At 41.8% G+C, this 25151-nt stretch overlaps 1 protein-coding gene across 17 annotated transcripts in view; it reads right to left on the bottom strand.

Moving 5' to 3' along the window:
- LTBP1 (latent transforming growth factor beta binding protein 1) overlaps positions 1-25151 on the bottom strand; it is a 458940-nt gene that overhangs the window by 5693 nt on the left and 428096 nt on the right. For all 17 annotated transcript variants that reach the window (XM_044925805.2, XM_025260861.3, XM_044925802.2 and 14 more), the window contains one exon: positions 632-754. In XM_044925805.2, the coding sequence (XP_044781740.2) occupies positions 632-754 (123 nt within the window). The remainder of the gene's footprint in view (positions 1-631; positions 755-25151) is intronic.

The raw sequence follows: 25151 nt of genomic DNA, 5'->3' as shown, positions 1-25151 counted from the left end.
ATTTGCAAGCTCTGGTCTCTCCCACAGACACATTTAGCTTGTGTGGCTCCCCTCTCCAGGACACTCCGGTGGTACCATCAGGCATTTACTTTCTAAATGGGAACAGGATTCACACATACACATTCCACCTCACACTTAAACTCTGCTCACAAATCCAGGAAAAGCCATCACACACCATCATTTCTTACTTAGTAAACCTCCTCACAAATGAATTCTAAAAATTCATCTCTGACCAGGAGAGAGCAACTGTTTTACTTCCCATTTAAATGCTTGTCAAGATACAACCAAACTATTAGGAAAACTCTGCCCCTTAAGCGAGGCCACCACTTCAGGGGTAAAGAAATGACTTTGTCGTGGAAATTATAGGAAGATGATTTTCTGTAAAGAAAATAAACATATAGCGTTCCCAGCAGTGAGACTCTTAGTATGATCCAGTGGTTCTCAAACTTGAGCATCCATAAGGATGACTCAGAGGGTGGGTCTCACCCCTAGTTCCTGATTCAGCAGGTCTATAGCATCACCCACAAACTTGCATTTCTTACAAGTTCCCAGGCACTGCATTTTGAGAACCACTGACTAAACTTCAAAACCACAATTTAGTTTCCGAGTAACTAAAAAAAATGTTGCTTACGGTCTTGAACAAAGTAGGGATCAGCTTCAGGAGCATACTGTTCACTGAAGTCAACCAAGGCGTCCCGTCCATATGGCCGCCGGCGTCCCGTGACGGGGATGTTACACAGCTGGGCATAGTCGTCTACGAAAGACAGGACAACAACCGTGACACACCATCACTGTTTGCTCACACGTGGGTGCGTTCACCCACTGTGTGCCCCTGCCTCCCACGCACACCCCCGATCCTCGGACATCTCAGTGTCCTTTACGGGTGCTCTGCACACCCACATACGATTCATACTCTACAGCACAATTAGGACTCTGAACATAGATGCCAGTAGAAGCTGAACAGTTGGTAGAATGCATCCCAGGAGAGTAAAGAACCGAAAAATCAAACCACCAGAGAGTGCAGCAAGCCTTTGGAAGAATGGCTTTATCTGAACCCATCAGGGGTTTTCATCAAAACATTTTAAATGTATAAAGCAGTCATTTTTACAGATACACATTTTCCCACTCACTGGAAACAGGAAAAAAAAAATATCTGGTGATCTAAAAATGAGACACCAAGCAAGGATGCTACTAAGTACCATGTGAATTTAGTGGCTACGATTATACTTCTCAAGACCTGGTCCTTCATTATAACAGTGATCATTATAACAGTGATAATGAAGTAATGGCCCTAGTAATAATAGCTAATAGTTGTATAATGTTTGCTCTGTGCCAGCTACTAAGCACTTAAAACATTAATTCATTAAAATATTTACACCATCCTATGAAAAACTATTATCCACATTTTATCAATAGGAAATAGAAGCACAGAGTGGTTAAATGATGGCTGGTATGAGGCAGCACCATATTTGACCTCAGTCCAGTGGCTCAAGGTTGTACATGTAACATTTCTTCCTCTCCTACACCTATCTCAGCTCCTCTGTAATCTCTGTCCTTGCCTCTTCTTAACCTTAGCTAAATTCATCTGCAGTTACCACTTTTTGAGGCCATTTTCCCTTCTCCATGGCTAACTTAAGCCCCTCCTTTAGTCCTTCTCACTGGACCCATTCAGCACATGGGATCTTGGTTCTCCATTTGTCATGAGGTGATCACCTTTTCACTGCATTTCGTGGTCCCAGGCTCTTTCCTGTATGTTGGTGCAGAATTATTCAGAAGATCTAGAAAGGAAAGCTTTAGAAGAGACAGCTTCATCTTCTGAATGCACATTTTACAAAAACTATACTGCCTGAGGACTCACCCTAGCAGTCGGTGAAAATTCTGAGGCTCCTCAGATGTCAATAGCTGTACCAGAACTGAGAGCTGCAGGTCAGCCAGCCCCAGGACTGGCTGGACACTCTTAGGGCAGCCACACAGGTGACAGCCACAAAAGGCAGCAGCCGCACTTGCCTGGACCGCAGATTGAAGGAGTTTTCCTCTATTTTGCTTCCTTCCGTAACAGAACTAAAGCAAAGCACTGATGCAAGAGGGTGAATTCCCAAGGCTTTCTTCCATCACCCCTCCTCAAAGGGGTCAAAGGTGTGTGGGTGTGTGTGCACATCCATGCATATGTGTACACACCTACACATTCTCTCCTAAAGTGAAAGAAGGGAGTGTAAAGCCAGAAAAGACCCTGAACCATCAGACATGGCAGGATTATGGTTGTCCCTTCTTACAAACTCTCCCCGTGGGAAGCATTCCAGGAACAACACCCCCTCCCCCCCCGCGACTTCCCATGCACTCTTCTATGAAATCATTTCATAAGAAGTATTAATGTTATTAAGGAGAAAGCTAAACCTGGAAAAAGACCCTTGACTCGCAAAAATAAAGCTCCAAACAAAGAGAACACAAATGGTTGTCAGTTCTGCTTAACGTCTGAAAGGGAAGAATAAAGGATTTCCCCGTGAGGGCAAGATCGCAGAAATGTTTACAGGTTTGACACACTGAGGTCATTCCTGTTCTCTCATCTCTTTATATACATTTGTTGTACATCTGAAAGGGAGACGCGAGATTTTATATGCAGGCAACAGCTGTGATCAAGAGTAGATATTAAAATTAATTCGCGTTCGTATTTTGTAAACCTAGCCCAGAGATGGCTGAGCAGCACACTCCTCTCCAGCACCTGGCGGTCAGGCCTGGAGCCTGTGGCTTTTCCCCTAGACCATGCAGCCTCCACTCTCCAAGCTCTCACCATCTAACATCACAAAAGGAAGGGATCAAATGGGGTAGGAGTGGAGGAGGAACGGACTTCTGTTCCTATGGGATGTTTAGGAACAGCTTCCTGGGAAAGGTAGTACTTCATGAGTGGGATTTACTTCATAGAAGCTATCTGGGATTTTAAAAAGCACTTACCCAAAGGCAGTGAAGAGGAACTAAAGAGTCTCTTGATGAAGGTAAAATAGGAGAGTGAAAAAGCTGGCTTGACACTCAACATTCAGAGAACTAAGGTCATGGCATCTGGTCCCGTCACTTCATGGCAGATAGATGGGGAAAAATGAAAAGAATGGCAGATTTTATTTTCTTGGGCTCCAAAATTACTCCAGATGGTGGCTGCAGACATGAAATTAAAAGATGCCTGCTCCTTGGGAGAAAAGCTATGACAAACCTAGACAGTGTATTAAAAAGAAGAGACTTCATTTTGCCAACAAAGGTCCATATAGTCAGCACTTTTTTTCTAGTAGTCATGTACAGATGTGAGAGTTGGACTTAAAGAAGGGTGAGCGCTGAAGAATTAATGCTTTGGAATTGTGGTGCTGGAGAAGACTCTTGAGAGTCATTTGGACTGCAAGGAGATCCAACCAGTCAATCCTAAAGGAAATCAATCCTGAATATTCATTGGAAGGACTGATGCTGAATCTCTAAATACTTTGGCCACCTGAGAAGAGCCAACTCAATGGAAAAGACCTTGATGCTGGAAAGACTGAGGCCAAAGGAGAAGGGGGCAGCAGAGGATGAGATGGTTAGATAGTACCACCAACACAATGGACATGAATTTGAGCAAACTCTGGAAGAAGGTGAAGGACAGTGAAGCCTGGTGTGCTGCAGTCCATGGGGTCGCAGACAGTCAGACCCAACTTAGCAAATGAACAACAAAAACCCAAAGGCATCACAAAAGCCACCTGTGAGCTGTGTTTGGGGACCACCAAGTGGTCCTTAAGGAAGGCGCTGAATGTGACCCAGGCTGCAAAGGGAAGCAGAGGATGGTAATGTGGGTGGGGGGACCTTTGGTGTTTGCTGCTTCCTCCTTCCCTCCATCCCTGGATACGTGTTTTTCCCTCAACTTTCTAGAACTTACTGTCCTTTGCTGCTTCACATTCTCTAAACATTAACAAGCCAGATGTCAAGGTAGTTCTGGTGAGTTTTCAAAACATCACTTCTGTGTTAGATGTACTCTTTTGTATTTGAAGATGACCTACAGTCCCATCAACACTGGGGCATACATTTTGAGTTATGTTTCTGGGAGCATGAATGGGTCTGTTCTAATCCATCCATGCTGCCTCTCCCATTGCACATGTCTGCTCTCATTCTTGGCCAGGGTCAAGGTTGACATGAACAGGGGGTAATGGAAAGAACATAGGCTTCCAAGGCAGAAGCAGGAGCTCAAGTTCTGATTGTGCTACTTCACTTTCCAACTTAGCAGTTGGAAAGCAACTTAGCAAGTCTCAGTTTCCACATCTGTCACATGGGGATAATTCCTATTTGCCTCTGTGTTAAACATGAGATGAGGGACCTCCCTGGTAGTCTGGTGGCTAAGACTCCACACCCAGTGCAAGAGGGGTGGATTACACCCCTGGTCAGGGAACTAGATCCCACGTGCTGCAACCAGAGTTCACACGCCACAAGACTCTGCATACCAGAACTAAAAGAGCCCATATGCCACAAGGAAGGTCAAAGATCTCATGTGCCACAGCTAAGACCCAGTGCAGCCAAACAAAAAATAGGTATTTTAAAAAGTGAGATGTTACATAATTGTTCACGAATTCTGAAGAACCAAGAAAATGGAGGTTACGGTTTTTTCTCTTTAGGTAAAAATCACTGCTGAACATCTGGAAGTAAATGAGGATTTTCAATGACAGAATGATTGATAGAAATTTTAGTGTCAGCAAAACTTCAAAGGTAGTTGTCAATGGTCTAAGAATTGTACAAGAAATTACGAGCAATGAAAGCACAGCCTCTAGCTTTCATTTCTATTATGGTTTTAAAGAAAGAAACGCCAGAAGGCCAGAAGAGTCTTTAAAACTTCGAAAAAAAAATATTGTATTGCTTATTTGTTGCTATGAAACCTGCAGAAATTAGCATTCTTCATTTTTTCCTTGCCCCTTATTTTCCATGTCACTTTAAAAATTGAGGTATAATTGACATATAATATTATTAGTTTCAGTTGTACAACATGATTTCCTACTAATATACATTGTGAAATAACTACTACAATAAGTCTAGTTAACTGTCAGCCTAAGTACTTTATTTTTCTTGTGATGGGAACTTTTTTTACTCTCTTGGCAACTTTCAAATATGAAACTTTTTAATGTCAACGTTTAACATTTATGTTCTCTCCTGGAATAATTATTTTCCACAGGTGTTTTTGCTTAGTTGTATATTTCAACTGATTAAATAAATGCTCATCAGTCTTTTCTATTAAAAAAAATAGATACTGTTTCAAGATCAAGAATTCTTAAATAGATGGAGGGAAACTCCAACTCAGTAAATAAAGACGTCCTCATGCATTTCATCTCAAAAACTAATGACTCTTTGGGAAAATTTAATCACTTGGTCAGACAGGGATAAGGTATGAACAAGAGCACATTTTAACACCAGACCAATAGAACACATAATACAGGGGGAAAACTGATGTTCAGCAGTTGTTAGTATATGCCTGAACCTTTCAGGAATGCCTCAAGTGGCCAGCAGGTTTCTCATTATCTTCTAAGGGACCAACTGGAACATCATGGAATTTTCTAGCAAGTCCTAGGTAAGGGCACATGCACCTTTCTAACATGTGCTGGGTCTCTGAGCATCCCAAGCCACAGCCAGAACCCATTGAGCTTGGAGGTACTTCGCCTTGTTCATCCCTAGGGTTGGGTCATGGCTACTGTCCAGATTGCGGAGGCAGTGAGTTGTGGTTGATTGACGGCATGGAGCCCAGGAACAGCAGATCTCTGAATTTCCACAACTCCTGATGGGAGCCCATGAGAATCTCTTGGCTGCCATTTCATCCAGTTCAACGTGTAAAAATGAACAGATTTTTTTTGTCCCTAAGGCAATGGCACCCCACTCCCGTACTCTTGCCTGGGAAATCCCATGGATGGAGGAGCCTGGTAGGCTGCAGTCCATGGGGTCGCTAAAAGTTGGACACAACTGAGCAACTTCACTTTCACTTTTCACTTTTGTGCATTGGAGAAAGAAATGGCAACCCACTCCAGTGTTCTTGCCTGGAGAATCCCAGGGACAGGGGAGCCTGCTGGGCTGCTGTCTATGGGGTCGCACAGAGTCGGACACAACTAACGTGACTTATTAGCAAAGTCTTTTACCTTCTGCAAGATATTCCTTATTTAAGCAGGGTACTTAAGAGTACACCTTACTTAAGAGTTCATATGGTGCAACAAAGACTGAAGATCCTGCATGATGCAACTAAGACCCAGCACAGCCAAATAAATACAGATTTGAAGAACAACAACAACAAATTAAGCACCTAGTTAAGCACCATCTAGTTGTCTGGGGCTAAATGCAAAGAAAGAGCTTGTACTTTGTATGGCAAAAGTCATTTCTTTTTTATTATGATGAATACAAGCAAAATTTTATTCCACTATTTTATGAAAAGTCAATGTACCATCTCTAGAGAGTCACATTATGATCTGGATTGCTTTGTTTACTCTCTACTTTTAAAGAATAACCCTTTGCATTTTATACATTTCAATTAAAAATTTTATGGTAAAAAGCCATTGCTGGGGAAGGGGAAATTCTCCTATTGCCCCTCTTGAATTCTTTTGACTGGTCTAATAATTAAACTGATACAAGACAGATTAACAGGGCAAAAAATAAATCAATCTGTACCTATGGAGGTCTCATCGAAATAAGACCTCCAAAGTAAAGAAAGCAGGCTTTTTTTTGAAAATCAGTTTTAGACAAATAGACAATTATTTGTCAAGACTTAACAAAACAAATCTTAACCTTGAATTCCCTAACTGTGATGTTAAGGATTTCTTTTTTTTTGCAAATGCCATTTCGAGGACACTATACCTGTCCTACCAGGATCTAGCCGCATATGAACATGAAAAGAAGGAGAAGTGGAAACAGTCACACCTCAAAGCCCCACTCATTGCACTCCTCACCTCGGGAGGCATAGCTGTTAAGCTCTTGATCGGAGCTTTGAGTGACACATGTGGGATGGTGTGGGCCACCACCGCCCACGTGGTCTAAACAAGATCCAGGCCATGGCTCACACTCATCTTCCTGGCGTGGCAGATTCACATGACATACGATGCCACTTTGATTTTAAATGGGAAAAAGAAAAGTTAAAAAACTGCTCCCTGGAGCCAGGAGGTCTGAGGCCCCCACTGTCTACAGCAATAGCAAGCACATATCCTGGCAGGAAATCTCCATTCTTTTTGACAGACACATGTCTCAAAACCACTCTGGCATGTGAGGACATTGGGAGGTGAAGTCTCTGACTGAGGCAGATTAAATTCAACTGCTATTAAAAATGAAGAGGTTGTATTTTGTTCTCCACACATCAGGGCTGAAAACCGAGTGCTCTGAAATTTCAAGTGCATCATTTTCAAATAAAGAAGTAAGGCTCAGCAGCTGCACGGCACAGGAGTGGCCGAGAGGAGCTACCCCACGCCTAAACTCAGGGGCGGCAATTGAGAGGAGATACCCCGCGTCCAAGGTAAGGAGCAGCGGCTGTGCTTTGCTGGAGGGCATGAAGAGATACCCCATGTCTAAGGTAAGAGAAACCCAAGTAAGACGGTAGGCACTGAGTGGGCATCAGAGGGCAGACAGACTGAAACCACAATCACAGACAACAAGACAATGGATCACATGGACCACAGCTTGTCTAACTCAATGAAACTAAGCCATACCATGTGGGGCCACCCAAGACGGGCGGGTCATGGTGGAGAGGTCTGACAGAACGTGGTCCACTGGAGAAGGAAATGGCAAACCACTTCAGTATTCTTGCCTTGAGAACCCCATGAACAGTATGAAAAGGCAAAAAGATAGGACACTGAAAGATGAACTCCCCAGGTTGGTAGGTGCCCAATATGCTACTGGAAATCGGAGAAATAACTCCAGAAAGAGTGCAGGGACGGCACCAAAGCAAAAACACCACCCAGCTGTGGATGTGACTGGTAATAGAAGCAAGGTCCGATGCTGTAAACAGCAATATTGCATAGGAACCTGGAATGTTAGGTCCATGAATCAAGGAAAATTGGGAATGGTCACACAGGAGATGGCAAGAGTGAATGTCAACATTCTAGGAATCAGCGAACTAAGATGGACCGGAATGGGTGACTTTAACTCAGAACACCATTATATCTACTACTGTGGGCAGGAATCCCTTAGAAGAAATGGAGTAGCCATCATAGTTAACAAAGAGTCCAAAATGCAGTACTTGGATGCAATCTCAAAAACGACAGAATGATCTCTGTTCATTTCCAAGGCAAACCATTCAATATCATGGTTCCAAGTACATGCCCTGACGAGCAACGCTGAAGAAGCTGAAGTTGAACACTTCAGTGAAGATCTACAAGACCTTTTAGAACTAACACCCAAAAAAGATGTCCTTTTCATTATAGGGGAAGTCAAGAAACACCTGGAGTAACAGGAAAATTTGGCATTGGAGTACAGAATGAAGCAGGGCAAAGGCTAATAGAGTTTTGCCAAGAGAATGCACTGGTCATAGCAAGCACCCTCTTCCAACAACACAAGAGTAGACTCTACACATGGACATCACCAGATGGTCAACACTGGAATCAGATTGATTATATTCTTTGCAGCCAAAGATGGAGAAGTTCTATACGGTCAGCAAAAACAAGACCGGGAGCAGACTGTAGCTCAGATCATGAACTCCTTATTGCCAAATTCAGACTTAAATTGAAGAAAGTGGGGAAAACCACTAGATCATTCAGGTATCACCTAAATCAAATCCCTTATGATTATACAGTGGAAGTGAGAAATAGATTTAAGGGCCTAGATCTGATAGATAGAGTGCCTGATGAACTATGGATGAAGGTTCATGACATTGTACAGGAGGCAGGGATCAAGACCATCCCCAAGAAAAAGAAATGCAAAAAAGCAAAATGGTTGTCTGAGGAGGCCTTACAAATAGCTGTGAAAAGAAGCCAAAAGCAAAGGAGAAAAGGAAAGATATACCCATTTGAATGCAGAATTCCAAAGAATAGCAATGAGACATAAGAAAGCCTTCCTCAGCAATCAATGCAAAGAAATAGAGGAAAACAATAGAATGGGAAAGACTAGAGATCTCATCAAGAAAATTAGAGATGCCAAGGGAACATTTCATGTGAAGATGGGCTCAATAAAGGACAGAAATGGTATGGAACTAACAGAAGCAGAAGATATTAAGAAGAGGTGGCAAGAATACACAGAAGAACTGTACAAAAAAGATCTTCATGACCCAGATAATCACGATGGTGTGATCACTGACCTAGAGCCAGACATACTGGAATGTGAAGTCAAGTGGGCCTTAGAAAGCATCACTACAAACAAAGCTAGTGGAGGTGATGGAATTCCAGTTGTGCTATTTCAAATCCTGAAAGATGATCCTGTGAAAGTGCTGCACTCAATATGCCAACAAATTTGGAAAACTCAGCAGTGGCCACAGGACTGGAAAAGGTCAGTTTTCATTCCAATCCCAAAGAAAGGCAATGCCAAAGAATGCTCAAACTACTGCACAATTGCACTCATCTCACATGCTAGTAAAGTAATGATCAAAATTCTCCAAGCCAGGCTTCAGCAATACGTGAACTGTGAAGGTATTCCAGATGTTCAAGCTGGTTTTATTTATTTTTTTCTTGATCACACAACTTTACTGACTCTCAAGACAAACTTAGGACATAGGCATAATTTTCTTTTTTTTTTTTCTTTTTTTTTAATTTAATTTTATTTTTTAACTTTACAATATTGTATTGGGTTTTGCCATATATCAAAATGAATCCGCCACAGATACACATGTGTTCCCCATCCTGAACCCTCCTCCCTCCTCCCTCCCCATACCATCCCTCTGGGTCGTCCCAGTGTACCAGCCCCAAGCATCCAGTATCGTGCATCAAGCTGGTTTTAGAAAAGGCAGAGGAGCCAGAGATCAAATTGCCAACATCCGTAGGATCATAAAAAGCAAGAGAGTTCCAGAAAAATATCTATTTCTGCTTTATTGACTATGCCAAAGCCTTTGTCTGTGTGGATCACAATAAACTGTGGAAAATTCTGCAAGAGATGGGAATACCAGACCACCTGACCTGCCTCTTGAGAAACCTGTATGCAGGTCAGGAAGCAACAGTTAGAACTGGACATGGAACAACAGACTGGTTCCAAATAGGAAAAGGAGTACATCAAGGCTGTATATTGTCATCCTGCTTATTTAACTTATATGCAGAGTACATCATGAGAAACGCTGGGCTGAAGGAAGCACAAGCTGGAATCAAGATTGCCGGGAGAAATATCAAAACCTCAGATATGCAGATGACACCACCCTTATGGCAGAAAGTGAAGAGGAACTAAAGAGCCTCTTGATGAAAGTGAAAGAGGAGAGTGAAAAAGTTGTCTTAAAGCTCAACATTCAGAAAATGAAGAGCATGACATCTGGTCCCATCACTTCATGGGAAATAGATGGGGAAACTGTGGAAACAGTGTCAGAGTTTATTTTTTGGGGCTCCAAAATCACTGCAGATGGTGATTGCAGCCATGAAATTAAAAGACGCTTACTCCTTGGAAGGAAAGTTATGACCAACCTAAATAGCATATTAAAAAGCAGAGACATTACTTGGTCACCAAAGGTCTGTCTAGTCAAGGCTATGGTTTTTCCAGTGGTCATGTATGGATGTGAGAGTTGGACTGTAAAAAAAGCTGAGTGCTGAAGAATTGATGCTTTTTAACTGTGGTGTTGGAGAAGACTCTTGGGAGTCCCTTGGACTGCAAGGAGATCCAACCAGTCCATCCTAAAGGAGATCAGTCCTGGGTGTTACTGGAAAGACTGATGTTGAAGCTGAAACTCCAATACTTTGGCCACCGGATGCGAAGAGCTGACTCTTTTGAAAAGACCCTGATGCTGGGAAAGATTGAAGGCAGGAGGAGAAGGGGATGACAGAGGATGAGATGGTTGGATGGCATCACAGACTCGATGGACATGGGTTTGAGTAAACTCTGGGAGTTGGTGACAGATAGGGAGGCCTGGTGTGCTGCAATTCATGGGGTCGCAAAGAGTCAGACATGACTGAGCGACTGAAGTGAACTGAAGGACCAATCCATATGCATAAAGGAAAATGGGTCATATATTTCTAGGTGTTTTTCCTACAGGCCTCCACATGTATTATTAATTGATGATGGTGTTCGGAACACATACACACCCGGATGTGGAGGGAGGAGAGGGGGAGAATGAGGATTTATCCTAATGGCTCTGAGCCAACAGTATAGTAGGCATTTTTCTTTGAAGTTAGTGAAAGCTATGGAATTAGATAAATGTTGACCATTTACAAAACATACTGTCCAATACTGAGGACAGGGGAAGGAACATCAAAGAGGATTATCCTGGCAGTGCCACACCTTGTGGAGTGAAGACATCTGTCTGCTTACGCTCATTCTCCGAGAGTAAACGCTTACCAACAGTGCCTGCAGAACAGACAGCAACCCTGCTCCTCTGATGTCAAAGCTTGCTGAGTTGGGAGAGAAAACTGGGTATTCTAAAAAGAGAAAGGACCTGGAGTCAAAAGCCCTGAGTTCTAGTCCTACTGCTTCCTGCTCTTTGGATTGGAAACCTTTCTCTGAGCTTTATCTACTGAACATAGATTATGGTACGCTGCCTTAGCAGCGTGAAAGGAAATTTATTGTTCCATTCAGTGATTGACTCATTCATCCAACCAGAGGCTGAGAGTATTAACAGGCAGAATGGGGTTTGGGAGGAACAGGAAGGATAAAATGACAGGACACTGACATATGCGATAATGCATGAAGAAGGGGCAGTGCCTAGAGTCAGTTAGGAAGAGCACGGGAAGGTTTTACCTTGGAGGTGAGCATCTACAGGAAGTGGGTCAGCCAGGTGAAGAAGAGGAGGGATGGTACCTTGGAGTCTCAGGCATATAAAATGGATAAGAAAGCCTTGGGAAAATGCAAGGAGTATGTAGACACTGTCTGCTACAGACCCCTGCTAAAGGACAGTCAAAAAAAAAAAAAAGGGAAAGTTAGTTAATGTCCACTATTATTATAGTACTGGTGTGCCAGGTGCTATATACTTTTGCACACACTTTCACCTTTATTAATTTTTTTTGGTCACACTGCATAGCATACAGGATCTCAGTTCCACGACCAGAGATTGAACCCATACTGCTTGCAATGGAAGCGTGGAATCCTAACCATTGGACTGCCGGAGAAGCAGAATCACACACTTTTCCCTTTAAATCTCAGAATCTTATGCAGTAACTGTAATTAGCTCCTTTTGTTTCCAATAAGAAAGCTAAGGTTTACAGCAAAACTGTCCTAGATTAGTTGAAGGATTTGACTCTTAGTCTGCCTGCAAAACCATGATCTTTCTGTTCCACAGCTGCCCTTCTGAAACCCTGAGAAGAAAATTATTAAATACATTCCTAAGACTGTAAGCATCAGGTGAATACTCAGTCTGGTAATAAGCATCTGTGACTATAATTCCAGGGAGAGTAATAACCATGAATGCTGATGAGCTCAGCCCCACCAGAGTCAGCTTTATCATTAGCAGGATTTATGTTTATTGAATTTGCTCGATTTATTAGGTGAAAGAGATCAAATTGCTTAATGTTCAATTAAACTGTACTTGTCGAGGACAGGGAAATAATGAAGTCTAAAGTCTTGGCAGGGTTTACATTCTGTGGGACTCCTGTGAATGTTAAGGCTCTAAGGAGACTCACAGGCCTTCGACCAATCAAGTTCCTCCACCCCCAACCTTCACCCAGGGCTGCCCCTTCCAAGTTCAGTCACTCTCAGCGTTTTCCATCACATTGCTGTTTATGTAGCCAGACGCTAACTGGAGACAGAGATTTGTTGGGTATGAACGCCAAAATAATGGCGGTTCCATTTAGAAATAATTTCTAAAACCTGGATTCAACATTTATAGACTTGTAATAGCATTAAATTATGCCACACATAAAGACCTTAAAATAATGATTGATAACTTATTAATTTCTTATGAAACCTGCATGAAAAGTTTCCCCCATTTCTAAGTAAATAGGACTTCGGAAATAAAATATTATATCTTGCATTGAGACAATCTCAAGAGATATTAGCAATGACATAACTTTTAAAATTTGGTAAGAGACAAGCCTGGACAATACAATCAACAGGCAAATGGGAGAAAAGTTCAACGTGTTAATTTTCTAAGCTGATCCATTTCATATTTTTCCAACTGGAAGGACATAGGAACCGTTTCATTTCCTCCTTTCTTACTCGTTAAGTACCACTCTGAAGTGACAATCTGATAAGTCAACAATTAGGGAAAACAAACATTATATGGAAGGAATACATTTTGATTTTTCTTTTTCTTTTTTATTTTTTTTGCATTAACCAAGTAAGAATTATTTTTAAGATTTGCGCTATGTGTGTGCTTAAGAATAAAGGGTAGAAACTTCCCTGGTGATCCAGTAGCTAAGTCTCTGCACTCCCAATGCAGGGGGCCTAGGTTCAATCCCTGGTCGGGGAACTACATCACACATGCTGCTCTAGGACTTAGAACGCCGCAACGAAGACTGCAGATCCTGTGTGCCCCAACTAAGACCTAGTGCAGCCAAAATTAATACATATTAAAAAAAAACAATAAAGGGGAGGTCACACAACATAGGGAATATACTAAATGCCACTGAATTATTCACTATAAACACTTAGGTCATGTGCATTTAACCCCAATTAAAAAATAAGAAAAACAAAAAGTTTAAAGTCCAGTATTCATCTAACTTTTCTACTTTTAATTGGTAAAATGAGAAAACAAGACTAGGTAATCTCTAAGGTCCCTTTCAGCTTACATATTCTACAATTCTAAGCAGAAAATTTTTTCTATTAGACTGCAAAATATTGGGAAGACAGTTATACAGGAGGCAGTGATCAAGACCATCCCCAAGAAAAAGAAATGCAAAAAGGCAAAATGGTTGTCTGAGGAGACCTTACAAATAGCTAAGAAAAGAAGAGAAGCTAAAGGCAAAGAAGAAAAGGAAAGATATACCCATCTGAATGCAGAGTTCCAAAGAATAGCAAGGAGAGATAAGAAAGCCTTCCTCGGTGATCAAGGCAAAGAAATAGAGGAAAACAATAGAATGGGAAAGACTAGAGTTCTCGTCAAGAAAATTAGAGATGCCAAGGGAACATTTCATGCAAAGATGGGCTCAATAAAGGACAGAAATGGTATGGACCTAGCAGAAGATGTTAAGAAGAGGTGGCAAGAATACACAGAAAAACTATACAAAAAAGATCATCATGACCCAGATAACCATGATGGTGTGATCACTCAACGTAGATCCAGACATCCTGGAATGCGAAGTCAAGTGGGCTTTAGGAAACATCACTAAGAACAAAGCTAGTGGAGGTGATGGAATCCCAGTTGTGCTATTTCAGATTGTAAAATATAATGCTATAAAAGTGTTGCACTCAATATGCCAGCAAATTTGGAAAACTCAGCAGTGGCCACAGGACTGGAAAAGGTTAGCTTTCATTCCAATCCCAAAGAAAGGCAATGCCAAAGAATGCTCAAACTACCGCACAATTGGACTCATCTCACACACTAGCAAAGTAATGCCCCAAATTCTCCAAGCCTGGCTTCAACAGTAAGTGAACCATGAACTTCCAGTTATTCAAGCTAGATTTAGAAAAGGCAGAGGAACCAGAGATCAAATTGCCAACATCCATTGCATCATAGAAAAAGCAAGAGAATTCCAGAAAAAACATCTATTTCTGCTTTATTGAAGCCAAAACCTTTGACTGTGTGGATCACAACAAACTGTGGAAAATTCTGAAAGAGATGGGAATACCAGACCACTTGACCTACCTCCTGAGAAATCTGTATGCAGGTCAAGAAGCGAAAATTAGAACCAGTAATGGAACAGTGGACTGGTACCAAATCGGGAAAGGAGTACCTCAAGGCTGCATATTGCTATCCTGCTTATTTAACTTACATGCAGAGTATATCATGTCAAATGCTGGGCTGGATGAAGCACAAGCAGGAATCAAGATTTCCAGGAGAAAGATCAATAACCTCAGATATGCAGATGACACCACTCTTATGTCAGAAAGCAATGAATAACTAAAGAGCCTCTTGAAAGTGAAAGAGGAGAGTGAAAAAGCAGGCTTAAAATTCAATACTCAGAAAACTAAGATCATGGCATCCAGACCCATCACTTCATGGTAAACAAATGGGGAGACAATAGAAATAGTGACAGACTTTATTTGGGGGGGGAGCTCCCAAATCACTGCAGATGGTGACTGCAGCCATGAAATTAAAAGACGTTTGCTCCTTGGAAGAAAAGCTATGACCAACCGAGACAGCGCATTAAAAAGCAGAGACATTACTTTGCTGACAAAGCAAACCTAGTCAAAGGTATGGGTTTTTCCAGTAGTCGTGTAGGAAGTGAGAGTTAGACCATAAAGAAAGCTGAGCACTGAAGAATTGATGCTTTTGAACTGTGGTATTGGGGAAAACTCTTTAAGAGTCCCTTGGACTGCAAGGAGATCAAACCAGCCCATCCTAAAGGAAATCAGTCCTGAATATTCATTGGAAGGACTGATGCTGAAGCTGAAATTCCAATACTTTGGCCATCTGATGCAAAGAACTGACTCACTGGAATAAGCAAGATTGAAGGCAGGAAGAGAAGGGGAAGACAGGGGATGATATGGTTGGATGGCATCACTGACTCAATGGACATGAGTTTGAGCAAGCTCTGGGAGCTGGTGATGGACAGGGAAGCCTGGCGTGCTGCAGTCCATGGGATTGCAGAGTCAGACACAAGCAACTGAACTGAACTGAAATCTGTCATTGAAATTTATGGCTGTAATATGAGGTAATCACCACCAGAGGGCACTATTGCCTGCACGTGGTGCTCACACGGGCGTTTCCAGATGATGACTGACAATCAGGAAATTGATTGCACTGTTGGTAAACATGGACAGTCTAACCTCATTCATTTTTCTGCTGAGGAAACTGAGGTCCAGGGAAATGTAATGATATTCCAAAAGTCAAGTCAGGATAAAATTTCTAAATATTGTTGTTTTTTTTTTAAATAAAACTAAATTATTAAATTCTAGATAGCATATTGAAAAGCAGAGACATTACTTTGCCAACAAATGTCCTTCTAGTCAAGCCTATGGTTTTTCCAGTGGTCATGTATGGATGTGAGAGTTGGACTGTGAAGAAAGCTGAGCGCCGAAGAATTGATGCTTTTGAACTGTGGTGTTGGAGAAGACTCCTGAGAGTCCCTTGGACTGCAAGGAGATCCAACCAGCCCATTCTAAAGGAGATCAGCCCTGGGTGTTCTTTGGAAGGAATGATGCTAAAGCTGAAACTCCAGTACTTTGGCCACCTCATGCGAAGAGTTGACTCATTAGAAAAGACTGTGATGCTGGGAGGGATTGGGGGCAGGAGGAGAAGGGGACAACAGAGGATGAGATGGCTGGATGGCATCACTGACTCGATGGACGTGCGTCTGAGTGAACTCCGGGAGTTGGTGATGGACAGGGAGGCCTGGCGTGCTGCGATTCATGGGGTTGCAAAGAGTCGGTCATGACTGAGTGACTGAACTAAACTGAACTGAAGGGTAAAAATAATTGAGCTTTACATTTTGGAACTGTTTGAAACTCTCTTGATTAAAATCCAGAAGTATAGATCTCAAAGTTATGAAATATATATACACTGCTGAATCATCATCTGAAGAGCACCGTCTGGGTAATTCATGTAATGTGAAAGCACCACCAGAGGAGCCTGGCGGGTTACACTCCACTGGGTTGAGAAGAATCGGACACTGAGCACACACACAAACGTAGTAAGTGGAATAGATCTGTATTTCACTTATTTACAGGAAACGCAATGAACCTGCAAATCAAAACTGAACTATTTTCAGCTCTGTAACTCTTGGTTTATAACTTGCTCTTATATTGCATTTATCTTCATCTGAAGTGACTCTTTTTACCTGTCCCTCTGATTCAGAACCAGATGCAGTCCTAGTAGCTCTTCCTTCTGTCAGTGACTTATTTGGCTACTATGGTAGGCACTGTAATTATGTTGCGAATGGTAACTTCTAGGGTTGAAGAGTGTACAACCAGCGTAACTGTCCACAACAGCCACTGAGACCCAAAGCTCAGACAGAAGCATAAAGGAAAGCCTTCTTGTGCCCTCAAGCCTCCCCATGAGCTCATCTTTCGTAATTTCTTTCTTAAGACACTGTGTTACTGATGCTGAGCAAAACAATTATCATCCTAGTTTCTGCTCCTTGCAGATTTATGCCAACTCACTTCGTAAGCACTTCCTAGATGCTTTCCTCCCAGTCAGTGAGAGGTACAGTCTATCTGCATGAAGGGGGAGGAGATAAGCTTTCCCTCATCCTTCCTCTGCCAAGCATGCCTGCTCTGGTCATGAGGTGAGCACATAAAAGGCATGGGCAGCCAGCGGCTTTATTCCAGCCACAGTTGTCTTACAAGGTCAATTAGGAAAGGGTCAAAATAAACACACCGTTATTTGACTTCAAAACCTCAAAGAATCGGGCTTTAAGCTGTTACATACAGTGGTTGTTCTCACAGCCCCACTCAGCACAGCTCATTTTCTTACAGTACCTTTCAACTATTGTGAAGAGAGAGAAATGCTATCTGCAAAGTTTATTTAAAATACACGAAAGTAAAGCTTTCACTAAAGAGCAAATCAACTCATTCAGCGTAACACCAAAAAGGCATTTCTAGAAAATTGAATGCCTATTCATAATCTCTGATTTCAGTTTTAAATGGCTAAAAATTTGATTTGAGGTCAGTTAGATTGTTTGTTAATGAAAAAAAAAAAAAAGTGTTGCTTTTTGTAATTGGATTTGGTTCGATCCCTGGGTCAGGAAGATCCCCTGGAGAACAGAATGGCTACCCACTGCAGTATTCTGGCCTGGAGAATTCCATGGACAGAGGAGCCTAGCAGGCTACAGTCCATGGGGTTGCAAAGAGTCAGACACGACTGAGCGACTCACTTTCACTGTTCATTTACGTGCATGTCTTACTTTCTCTACTTTAGCTCTACATTTAAAGATCCTAATAGATCAGTGCAATTATATTCATAATGCAAGTTATCCTCCAGTCAGAATATTTTCAGTAACAAAGCATGGCCAGATACCTTCTTAGCGCTACAAGTAGTATATAGCTCTTAAGACAATAAGCTTTGAATAAAATGGATACTTCAAAGTTCAAATCACACACAAAGTAAAATTTCAGAAGTGTTCTTCTTATCAACTTTCCATCTGTCCATCAAATTCCCCCCACATTTAACTGTCTTATATTGTTGAGGCCACTGAGACAACAGCTTCAGCCTTCTGGTCCTCCTCAGCTGGCGTCCGGAACCCTTGCTGACTCATTCCCACTCCAGGAAACTGGGTTTGCAGTCCACTTCCAGGACACTCCTCCCAAGTTCATTCGCCAACAGTTTAGCAGGAAATGGAGTAATTTTTCCCCCTGTATAAGAGGTCCACCCCACCTCCGCCTTTTAACTTTCCTTGCTCTGAGACAAACCGCGTTTCCTTTGCTAGTATGTTTCTAATCAATGACTACCATGCGATCATAACCTGAACATGACTTACTTGCTCAGGGCTTTCTCTAATGCACCTGCCTAAGACAATGTTGTTTCAAAAACCCCATATTTTGGCTTCATTTCAAGTGTTCTTCTCATGCACAGTCCCTATTTTCGTGCCTGGCCTTTGGGTCTTTCGTCCTGTTTATTCTTTCCCCTTCACAAGTCCAATGTTCCTTTCCTGGTGGAGCGTTTACTGTCCCACCTCCTCCCTGCATTTCTCCAGCATACATCTGGGGAAGGAGAAGAACTACACTTCGCTCCAAACCGAAAATAAAGGCCCTTGCTTAAGTATGTATTTGTACAGGATGGTAATGGGAACTGCAGAAGGTCTACAAAAGGCAAATATTTTCTTTAGCTGGTTCTCAATCTTTTCTTCAATCCCAGTTGTGATGGCTAATGAAAGAAAGAAAGTGAAGTCGCTCAGTCATGTCCGACTCTTTGCGACCCCATGGACTGCAGCCCACCAGGCTCCTCCGTCCATGGCATTTTCGAGGCAAGAGTGCCATTTCCTTCTCTAGGGGATCTTCCTGACCCAGGGATTAAACCTGGGTCTCCCGCATTGTAGGCAGGTGCTTTTACCGTCTGAGGCTAATATTATGTGTTAGTTAGGCCATGGAGTGCCCAGATGTCACTGTTCAAACATTATTTTGAGGTGTCCCTGGTGGCTCATAAAGAACCCACCTGCCAATGCAGGAGGATGCAGGTTCGATCCCTGGTCGGGGAAGATCCCACATGCTGTGGGGCAGCTAAGCCCATGCACCACTACTGAGCCTGTACTCCAGAGCTGGGGAATTGCAACTACTGAAGCCTGAGTTCCCTAGAGCCCATGCTCCACAGCAAGAGGAGCCACCACAATGAGAAGCCCGCACAGCCCAACTAGAGAGTAACCCCCACTTGCCACAGCTAGAGACAAGGCCATGCAGCAATAAGATAAAAATAAATACATATTTTTAATGTTTTGGGGTGTTTCTGGAATGGGATCAACACTGACATTGGTGTGTTTGAGTAAAGCAAATTACCCTCCTCTTTCAATGAGTTGATGGCTTAATTAAAACAGAAAGACTGGCCCTCCTCTGAGAAGAATTCCACTGCCCAACCACCTCTGCACTTTGGGCTCCTTCTACAAAACTAGCTCTTCCTGATAGCTTCTGACCTGGAACTTCAGTTCTCCTTGGGCCTCCACAGCATCAGGCCACTCTACAGATTTTGGATTTGCCAGCTTCTATAATCACGCCAAAGAATGTTCAAACTATCGCACAGCTGCACTCATTTCACATGCTAGCAAAGTAATGCTCAAAATTCTCTAAGCCAGGCTTCAGCAATACATGAACCATGAACTTCCAGATGTTGAAGCTGGATTTAGAAAAGGTAGAGGAACCAGAGATCAAATTGCCAACATCTGCTGGATCATAGAAAAGGCAAGAGAATTCCAGAAAAACATCTGCTTCATTGACTATGCTCAAGTCTTTGACTGTGTAGATCACAACAAACTATGGGAAATTCTTCAAGAGATGGGAATACCAGACCACCTGACCTGCCTCCTGAGAAATCTGTATGCAGGTCAAGAAGCAACAGTTGAAACCAGACATAGAACAATGGACTGGTTCCAAATTGGGAAAGGAGTATGTCAAGGATACATATTGTCACCCTGCTTCTTTAACATATACAGAGTATATCATGCAAAATGCTGGGCAGGATGAAGCACAAGCAGGAATTAAGATTGCCAGGAGAAAGATCAATAACCTCAGATATGCAGATGACCCCACCCTTATGGCAGAGAGTGAAGAACTAAAGAGCCTTTTGATGAAAGTACAAGAGAAGAGTGAAAAAGTTGGCTTAAAACTCAACATTCAGAAAACTAAGATCATGACATCCAATCCCATCACTTCATGGTAAACAGATGGGGAAACAATAGAAACAGTGACAGACTTTACTTTCTTGTGCTCCAGAATCATTGCAGATGGTGACTGCAGCCATGAAATTAAAAGACGCTTGCTCCTTGGAAGAAAAGCTATGACCAACCTAGACAGCATATTAAAAAGCAGAGACATTACTTTGCAGACAAAGGTCCACAGAGTCAAAGCTATAGTTTTTTCAGTAGTCATGTATGGATGTGCGAGTTGGACCATAAAGAAAGCTGAGCACCGAATAATTGATGCTTTTGAACTGTGGTATTGGAGAAGACTCTTGTGAGTCCCTTGGACTGCAAGGAGATCAAATCAGTCAGCCCTAAAGGAAATCAGTCTTGAATATTCATTGGAAGGACCGTTGCTGAAGCTCCAATAGTTTGGCCACCTCATGTGAAGAACTGACTCATTGGGAAAGACCCTGATGCTGGGAAAGATTGAAGGCAGGAGGAGAAAGGGATGACAGAGGTTGGGACAGTTGGATGGCATCACCGACTCAAAGGACATGAGTTTGAGCAAGCTCCAGGAGTTGGTGATGGAAGCCTGGCGTGCTGCAGTTCATGGGGTCGCAAAGAGTCTAATACGACTGAGTGAGTGAATTGACTGATAATCTTGTGAGCCAATTCCTTAAAATGAATGAATTTAGCAGTCAGTCCGTCAATCTCAATCTCACTCTCTCCTATTGGTTCTGCTTTTCTGGAGAACCTGGACTACACCACCAAGCTGTCCTTACTGGCACAGGGGAAGTTTCCCATCGTTGCAGTAGGCAATCTCAATAAGGTGAGCACATACCTTCAGCAGAAGGTACCTGATTCTTGACAGGAGTTATGACCCCTGGGTTGGGAAGATCCCCTGGAGAAGGGAAAGGCTACTCACTCCAGTATTCTGGCCTGGAGAATTCCATCTACTACAGTCCATAGGGTTGCAAATAGTCGGACATGACCGAGCAACTTTCACTTTCACGTGTAGGTATAGAAAAGATTTTACTAATGCTATCTTCTCTATTATTCCCTTGAAAGTCACTGCAATGGAAGATATTGATTATAAAAACAGTGCACATTAGGAATACTTGGGATCCCCTGTTAACCTGGAAACCCAGAACGTGCCTTGCGTATCACATACACGGCTACTTAGACTCAAACTATGAGTACACACATCTCATGTCCTGATCTTAATTCTCTAATAACTGACAATCACTGTCATGAATTTTCCTTCCCAGTATCTTCAGTTGCCCTAAGATGATAATGCTGCTATGAAGATAATGACATACATTAAGTTTAGAATATTAATACTTTACCGTTAAGGTTTGAGAGTAAGGGTTTTTTGGTTGTTGTCGCTATTTAATATGTCTAGAATGTTTAAGAAAACCATATACTAGATAATCTGACAGGCCTTATGACCTCAATTTGAAATATGTAGGATTTTTATGTTGCACGAGAATTAACAGAAGTCTATCAGGTCAGTAAATACTACTGAAATTCATTAGGGAATTCAATTTGTTGCATTTTAAGTTTGATTTATTAGCTTTATAAGAGCTGCTTAAATACTTAAGAAGAAAATGCTTGTTAGGATTGTAGGCTGACCTTTCAGCTCTATAAAATGCTTGAGAGAAAATCAAATACATAAAGTTTATACATTAGAGGCCAAAATGTTAAGAGATTTAATTAACAAGAGTTTTGATATAGAAATAACTCTCAAGGAAAGTTTAATCTGTTCCTTGAGATATATAAACATCACAAAATAAAAATGGATCTTACTTTATATAAAAATATTAGATTCATAAACAGAAGGACAAAATATTTAAGTTGAACTTAAAGTCTTAGGTAAGTCTAGATTCGAACACTGATAAATTGAATATACTGAATTCAACTTTGCAGACTTCCCTGGTGGTCCAGTGGCTAGGACTCTGTGTTCCCAAGGCCGGGGTTGGGGGGGTGGTGCGGGGGAGGGGACGCGGGGTTTGATCCGTGCTCAGGGAACTAGACCCTGCATACCGCAGCTAAGACTGCCTGTGCTGCAACTGAAGGGTGCATATGCTGCCAAGTTAAAAAAGATCCCACGTGCCACAACTAAAGATGAGGCCCAACAAAAACCCCAACCTTGACCAGTCTTTTCCAGGCCTCTCTCAGACATCATAACCACAGCGGCAGCTTGGGAGCCTCAAGGGACATAGAAGCAGCAGCTTCTTTCGGAGGCTGCTGAGGTGTCTGGCTCTGTGTCAGTCCCCAGACGCACTCCTGCCCCCGCATCGTCTTTGACTCTCGCCTGCTTTCAAAGAGATTTCTAGCACTGTACGGCAAGGTGACAATGGGGAATAATCCTTAGCTCAACTCACTTCCTGGAACAAGATTTGATTTATCATCATTGCTAACACCTATGAAGCATTTCTTCCGTGTCAAGCATCTCACAATGTATGATCACATTTTTATCCCTCAGTCAATCCTGAGGCAGATGTTGGACTGCTATTTTACAAAAACGAGGAAACTAATGTAAGGATCACATTAAACACCAAGGTTCTATGTGCATAATTCACTACTAAACTTTATTTTGTAATAAGCCTTTCATAGTAAGAAAAGTATTTTCACTCTTTTCAGGAAAGTAAGGAAAAGCCTTCTAAATAAATGTAAAGCATCTTTTCAAGAAGAAGCAATACAAATTGCTTACTTGCCATTCCATACCGTATTCAATTTAATCTAGTTCCATAGATACTAAGAATTTTGTCCCCAAAAAGTGGACCACTTACCGCTGAGAGTATACTCTATGTACATAGAGTATATACATATGGCAGCCACTCAATTGAGGAGATCTTTTGTCTCTTTCCAGTTTGGTTTAAATTCTCCACTATAGTTTATTAACAGCTAAACTTTCTTTAATCATCATAATCAGGATCTATGATCACAATGATAAATGCTCTCATACTTACAGAGTATTAATTACTGTAACCTCAAAAGAGTTCTCAACTTGGGATAAAGGAAACTGAAGTAACTCGTCCAGTGCGATTGACAGAAGCAGCGCCAAAAGCAGAAGGAGATCCCTGGCCTGCCCACACCAAAGGCGGTGACTACGCACCGCGCCTCACTCGTAGGATGTTCCAAAGTTATTATTAACATTCTTTGGAAACACAGTTCTTGGAAAAGCCTTTAAACCGTGACTGCTGAAAGGCCTTTTGCAACCACTGCCCAATTACAATATTTTTTCAAGTTTAGTCCATGAGTCAAATCCTTGTCTTCCTTCACACCTCCAAGGGTATTATGAAACTTGTTACACTAAGATCTTTGGGAACATGTAAGAGCCATGCACGGATATGGAAGAAATCACTAGCTCGATTGTTCAAAGAGAGATTCCAGCTAACTTCACGCCTGAAAAACCATATAAAAAAATTGGGGGTAGAGACGTTATTGGGAAGTATGAAAAATAGTGTGGCATAGGAAATGATGGATTTATTAAAAAAGGATGTCACCTGTGCATTTAAATGAGCAGTACTAAGGAATGAACTTCTAGTTTAGCAATACAACATAACTTTGTCAGGTCTACAGAATTTTACACTTCCTGTAAATACAAACTGTTTATCTGTTCTAAAATTTATGGCCAAGATGATACATAGTAGGGTATTCAAGTAAAGAACGAAATGAAGGAATATGTAAATAATTTAACTGAAACTGAAAACAGATAAACTATAAATAATTTAGACTGTATTTCAGACATGGTTCTTAGTAACTGCACTCTGCATATAATAGTTCCCTAAATATGTTGTTATTTGACTTTTTAAAAAGAAAGAATTGGACACAAATCCATATTAAAATCTACAGAATTCTCTACTCACAGAACTGATTTCAAATCTTTCTTATGCTGTAATGATTATATTTTTCTTCCTGGCTCAGAAGTGGTTGAGAGCATGGACGCTGATGCCTGGATGTGGCTCGACCACTGCCAGGTATCTGACCCTGGAGGGCAATGTAATAATCTGTATTCCTGCAGTGCGAGTTTTCAAATCAAATCTAACCTATATATCTGTATCTTTAAACAGCTCTCCAAGCAAAACTGAGAGGATCCATGCCTCTGCATTTCGATTAGTAGCAGTTATTTTTAAAAACTTTTAAAGCATTTGTCCATTTCTTTTGTGGTACTTCAGTTTCCTTGGAGATTTTGTTTAAACACCACTCTTTAATAAATAACTGTTTAAACACCTTTCTGTGCCTGACTTGCATTAAGTTATTACTTCAGAGATGACACCGCTTTTATGGCAGAAAGTGAGGAGGAATTAAAGAGCCTCTTGATGAAGGTGAAAGAGGAGAGTTTTCTTGGGCTCCCAAATCACTGTGGACAGTGACTGCAGACATGAAATTAAAAGACACTTGCTCCTTGGAAGAAAAGCTATGACCAACCTAGACAGCATATTAAAAAGCAGAGACATTACTTTGCCTACAAAGATCCGTATAGTCAAAGCTATGGTTTTTCCAGTAGTCATGCACGGAAGTAAGAGCTGGACAATAAAAAAGGCTGAGCACTAAAGAATTGATGCCTTTGAACTGTGGTGCTGGAGAAGATTCTTGAGTGTCCCTTGGACAGCAAGGAGATCAAACCAGTCAATCCTGAAGGAAATCAACCCTGAATATTCACTGGAAGGACTGAAGCTGAAGCTCCAATAC

Source organism: Bubalus bubalis, chromosome 12 (assembly GCF_019923935.1).
Source record: "Bubalus bubalis isolate 160015118507 breed Murrah chromosome 12, NDDB_SH_1, whole genome shotgun sequence".
NCBI lineage: Eukaryota > Metazoa > Chordata > Mammalia > Artiodactyla > Bovidae > Bubalus > Bubalus bubalis.
Note: the sequence above shows the minus strand (reverse complement) of the source record. Positions and strands in the feature narration are given on the sequence as shown.